Here is a 6,000-nt window from a genome sequence, read left to right on the forward strand (position 1 = left end):
AAATAATGGGTTATTTCACATGAATTTTTATAAATTTCATTCTACCCTTACATTTTCATGTACTGTGTCTGTTTCAGATAAGGAGAAGTGTTTTTAAAGTTTATTTTCAGAGTTACTCTGTAGAGCATGGGACCCCTAGGGGATGCCCTCGACTTCAACTAACTCCATTAACACTCTTTCCCTGGCTCTGAATGCTCCTGTCTGGTATATGGAAAAGAGATCCAGGGTGTCCCATTCTGAGTGAAAATTGGGGTAAAAAATACCTTGATTCCTAGTCTGTTAAGTATCTGAAGAATCGAGGGGTTATATATAGGACATGTTACAAGGCAAAGGACTTAACATCTAAAAATAATTCTTTGAAACAGGTACATTCTTGTACAAAAGTAAATATTTTTTTCTCTATATTTCTATAATTATTAATGTAGGATAAAAATATATTTGCAGTCCAATTTAAATCAAATGTTAGGGGAAAATCTACTATTTAATGTCAGAAGTATTTTTTTCAATCCAAACAAAGATGCAGGTTTTGGCATAGCTCACTGTATTTTTAAAATATAATGTGTGTTAGTTGTCAACAAGTTTATTCATTCTACAATTGTTAATATGTGATAAGTATGTACTTGGGGCTAAGCCTTGGTCATCAGAGGATCAATGAGCTATCATTTTTTTATCTCGGGAAGCTCACAGTCTATCTATCTAAATTACAGTAAAATAGTGATAGAAGTACATGCTATATAAAGTTGTAAGTCCTTTGAGGAAGTTTCGACTAGGAGAAAGCTTCCAAGAGGAGATGCTTGAGCTAGGTCTGCAGGGATGAATAGAAGTTCATCATGTGGTTGGACAGAGGATATTCAAATTAAGGATACAGCAGGTGAAACATTGTGGAACGGTATAATAAAAACAATGAATTTAGGAAACTATATACAAACTAGAGGCCCGGTGATTGAATTGGTGCACGGGTAGGGTCCCTCAGGGTGGCCTGCGGGGATCGGGCCCCAGCTCGCACCCCCAGGCTCACAGCCGCAGCTCAAGCCCCCAGCCTTGCAGCCCTGTAGCCCCGTCTGACACCCCGCCATGGTCTGCTCACCTGCTCCACCATCCCACCGTGGTCCCTCTCTCATCGGGGCCCATCGGGGCCAGCAGCGTCTCCACTGCCGCCCACTGCCGGTGTCGCGTTGCTGACACCGCCTTGTTTCGCAGCGCCCCTAGTGGTCAGCGCATGTCATAGCGAGCGGTCAAACTCCAGGTCGGACACCCAGTCAAACAATTTGCATATTAGGCTTTTATTATATAGGATCAGTGGGATTAGAACAAAGAGGGCAGGAGGAATTAAAGCATTGGAGTGATTTCAAACATTTGTGACTAAGATAGCATTATGACCCTTCAAACAGACCTCATTAACTATTTCTATTCTTAGTAAATTAGGAGGGTGCTCAAAACAGAGATCTGTTGTACAAATCCTCTTCCCCAGGTGCTTGAACACAGAGCGAGCCATCTACTAACAGGGGAGGAACGGACCAAGGAAAGGAGGGAGGGGATATGATGTGCAGGAAGGTCAGGGAGTGTGTGTGAGACAGACAAAGAGACGGAGAGAGGGAGAGAGAAAAAACTGTGTTGATGGAGACATTTTGGCTTTTTGGCTTCCTGAGTTCAAGAGGTTATCACCAACTACTTTGCTTTCATATTTTTATGTAGCTTAATAAATTCAGAGTTAGACCAAAAATTATATTGAAAACTATTTTCCTGAAGAATATTAAAATAACATCAAATATGCTATAACTGTCGCCTTTTTGTCAGAAAGGAATTGTTGCTGAACACACATTTTACACGGAGCACACAGCAGTCATAGCCTAACATATGACTACAGAATTCCTTTTTAGCTTTCTATGGGATCAGATTGCCTATTTCTCTATGTTGAGAAAAAAAGAACAACTTTGATGATTTTATAAGTTAATAAAATGAGTATGCATTAAATAATATACAGATTATTATAATTCATAGAAACCCTTGATAAGAAAACAAGTCCACTACCTCCTGAAGACATGTGCCAATTTCTCTATGCTTCGTTGAACTGCTTCTCTACAATTCGCTTGTAAACAATCTTTCTTCTTACTTCCCTCTCTAACAAAGGATTTGAAGATCCATGGAAAGCCAAGCAAGGTGGCTGCCTTTCATTTTGTAATGCATGAAAATGCTACCTGACTTTCTCCCCAGGTGCCTTCCTGCCTATGTCCCTTTTACTGGAACAAATACTGCCATTGTCCTGTATGGCTGGGAGACTCGGGACAGCCGCTACTGTTCCAGAAGGTGGTTTTTGTTGTCAGTGATAGATCAATCATATTTCAGCCAGAAACTCAACAACAGAAACTTGACAGTGATTGTTTCCTTCTCCCTCTTCAAACACTCATGGTCTGCTTACTTCAGTCACCTCCTCGGGAGGCCAGTCCTCTGCAGCAGATGGTGTGCTGCGTGCAGCAGCTGGCTCCACTCCACGCCACCCCCTCCTTCTCTCGGGACCACGTGTGCGAGCCTGCCTGCGTGTGCGTCTGTGTGTGTAGGAGCACTCACGACTTTCAGTTGCCATTCAGTGCTTTCTGCTTCTCCCAGCCAAAAAGCTGGGAAGCTTGGCACGCTCTCCAGCCATGAGCCCAGATGTCCAGCTGTGATACAGTTTCCTTCCCAGCCTCCCTGCTGGAGCAGGATTCATTCACAACCCCGAATAAAAGAGTGATCTCGAGGCTTTATTTTGTCCTTACGGTTTGGTGTTGTAGTCATATTTGGGAGAGATAGTGTAGGAGCCAGGGGCAACGAGTAAATCTAAAATTGTTTTCCCGTTCCACTTGGGTGGGATGAGACAGTTCCTCTGTATGGCTCGGGGCCTCATATTTTATGGGGCTGGCTTCCTCAATGCATCATTGCCTGCATCCGATGTCTCTTTTTCTTTTCTTCAGATGAATATGCTAATGAAACTCCAAGAAGCAGCCAATTACTCCGGTACACAAAGCTTCGACAGCGATAGCACCAGCCACCATGAAGACAATTTGGATTCGGCTCTTGAATCTACCCTCTGAAAAAAGTTGCGGGGAAAGACTATGCTTTTTAAACATGTTTAAAAAGTAAGGTATTTTCACTAAAACCACTGCCAGTATGAAAGCACCTACCAAGGGTCCTGCCCCAGAGTCATGGTCTCCAAGGAGGCAGCAGAACTAAGTCTGAACCGCCAAGATGCTAAATTGAAATGGAAGCTTCACCTTCTTTTATTTCTAGGCCTTTTTATATCTGTGGAGTGATGTAAGACTCCCTTACTCAACTGGAAGGGACCCTAACGATAGGGCAACTGAATAGATTGCACATGGGATAGCCAAACTGGACTTAGTGTTTTTCCTCTTTAAACGTTTACAATACAGACCTTTTTTTGTCCCTTCATTTCGTTTCCTCTGGCAAACGGTCCTCCCCAAGCAGGGTTCGTTCTTCTGACCCATCCAGCCTCCTTCATGCCACATGGTGCTGGTCACAGGGCTCCAGTAGTGTGTGTGTGTTGTGCGCTCACCCCATTCCAAAACCAGGCCGAGAGGCCAGTCCCCCGTAAGCACAAACGGAATTGTGCAACCACCAGAAAAGCACTACCGTGGCCCAGCTGGAGAGGTGCCAACTAATTCCTGAGCTCATGTCCTCGTGACGTGCTCCACCAACTGTCAGTATCTGAGTCACCGGTTTTATAAGGTTGTTTTTACCACTGGGGTCTTTTTAAGCCACCTGCCCACCCCCTTAACAAGAGTTTTATACCAGTTATTCGTCAACACTGACAAAAGGCTTGCTTAGGGCTTTATTTGTTTGAGCCTTTTCAGTGAAAGAAGGAACATTTCCTATGGTGCTGTCTCGCTGCCTTAAAACAGATTTCTACAACAGTTTAAGTCCTAAACCATTGGTAATTCCCACTGTCTTTCATTTGCAACCAAGCAACAGCGGTTAACACAGTAGCCTCATCTCTAGAGCTCTTTGTTTTTCTAAGAAATGGATAGGAGAAAGATCAGTATTTTTTCCTTGTGACTAGATTGCTTTGCCTATCCTCAAGTATCATGTAACCCAGAGACCCTCTCCAACCATCACTTAAAAGCTAAGACATGTGGCTAAATTCCATCCGGTTCCAGGTGAGAGAGTTTCCGGAGGCGGGAGATTTTGAATTCCTTCCCAGCAGAGCTGGAAGCACTAGACACAGCATGAGCACAACTATTTGGCTTCCCCCCCTGTTCTTTATTATTATTATTATTATTAGTTTTTTCAGCATGTTGTTTCGATTGCTATTGGTGTACATGAGAAAGTCGGCATTCTAGAACACTGAGCAGTGACATCACTGTGGCAGAGGAGGCGTGGATACTGTAAAAGGTTAGATTTGCACAGTCTACTGGGTAGGTATTGTAAATAATAATTTTTAAAACTTGCACAAATCAAAGCGAACACACACAAAAAATTGTATTTTATCCTGTTGGTGTTAAGAGGTGTTTCACTTACTGAGAATTCCTGTACGTTGCAAACAAATAACAGAATGCAAACCCTCAAAGCTGTTATTACCTGGTGTGTTTGTCCTGTATTTACAGTTGTTATGACTATGCAGGAGCTGTCAGTGCTAGAGTGAGCATGCTTCGAAACTGTACATGAAGCCAGTGCATTTTTGGAAAAGTGAAAATGCCCCACAGTGCATCTGTCATGGCAGGCTTTACAGAGAGTGCGTGAAAGCGGACTGGAGTCACCGCAGAAGTTACCACTGCGCACAGGTGTTAAGTCTATCAGGCCCGAGGGCTCGGCCATGGCGTAGTCTTGTTCTGTGCGTGTGAAACTGTGTTTCTTTCAGGACGTGTAATTGGTGCTACTCTCTGCGACCACCGTGGGTCAGTTGCTCTAGAACAATAACAACAGTAGCCGTCTGTGCAATTTTCAGAGTGTCACCGAATCTGTAGGTTCCACACGGTGCTATTGCCCTAAGGGAAATCGGAGCTGCATTTGTGCACAGAGAGTTGTCACCCTGACGTTGAAACCCCAAACGTGGATCAAATCCGTTGTGAAACATCGATATATGTAGCTGGATGAGTGACTAGTTACCCTCGTATCATACGTGACCTAAGGAAATTGCTAATCTTTCCCTGCCATTTTGAGAAACACAGTCCAAACATGATCATAAACAAATTCCTGCAATACATCCCAGTAGGTCCACCTAGTTTACAACTTAAACTAGTTTGTGAAGCATTTGTCTGTATACATTTTATATTTTGTACATTTTTGATGTAACATATCATGTAAATAGGCAGAAACAGTGAAATAAATCATCTGAAAAGTTTTGTAGTCTTTGTAAAGCCCCAACAATAAGTACTTAGTGTCAATGGACTTAACTGGATGATGTATTTTCTATTGGTTTATTGTTCCTTTAGCTTGTAAACCAGCTTGCATATATTTTTTTGCAAATGTGCACCCTGTATCTGTCTAAATTATTACTTTACCATTAAAGTGGAATTATTTATTGACAACAGGTGTAGTGTTTGTATATGGAGAAAATTTGAATAATTATGCACCAAGAAGTATCAAGCTTTGAAATATCATGTGCACTAGTAATATGACATCAAGAGGGATGCGTGTGAATTTTTAGTTTGCATACTCCATAGAAAGAACCTCATAGCCTTTATGAGGATTCAGTTTGTAAATACAGTTGACCTTAAACATCTAGGTGGTTATGGGTACTGACCCCATGCAGTGGTAATTCTGCATATAATTTTTTAAAATTTATTTTTATTGTTGAGAGAATTACAGATGTTTCCAATTATTCCCCCTTTCCCCCCTCCACCTGGCTCCTGCTCCACTCCAGGCCTTCACCACACTATTGTCTGTGTTCATGGGCTATGCATATATGCATATAAGTTCTTTAGTCCTTTGTGTCTGTGGGGGATTGGTTCCAGGACCCCCGTACTAAAATCTGCTGTTGCCCAAGTCCCTTATATAAAACTAGAG

General features: G+C 42.4%; 1 protein-coding gene across 2 annotated transcripts in view; it reads left to right on the top strand.

The window, feature by feature from the left end:
- The window catches only part of NAV3 (neuron navigator 3), a 566,743-nt gene extending 561,219 nt beyond the window's left edge, over nt 1-5,524 (top strand). For both annotated transcript variants that reach the window (XM_023749753.1, XM_023749754.1), the window contains one exon: nt 2,952-5,524. In XM_023749753.1, the coding sequence (XP_023605521.1) occupies nt 2,952-3,071 (120 nt within the window). In that variant the 3' untranslated portion in view covers nt 3,072-5,524. The remainder of the gene's footprint in view (nt 1-2,951) is intronic.
- The last annotated feature ends 476 nt before the right edge of the window (nt 5,525-6,000 follow it).

Source organism: Myotis lucifugus, unplaced genomic scaffold (assembly GCF_000147115.1).
Source record: "Myotis lucifugus unplaced genomic scaffold, Myoluc2.0 scaffold_9, whole genome shotgun sequence".
Taxonomy (NCBI): Eukaryota; Metazoa; Chordata; class Mammalia; order Chiroptera; family Vespertilionidae; genus Myotis; species Myotis lucifugus.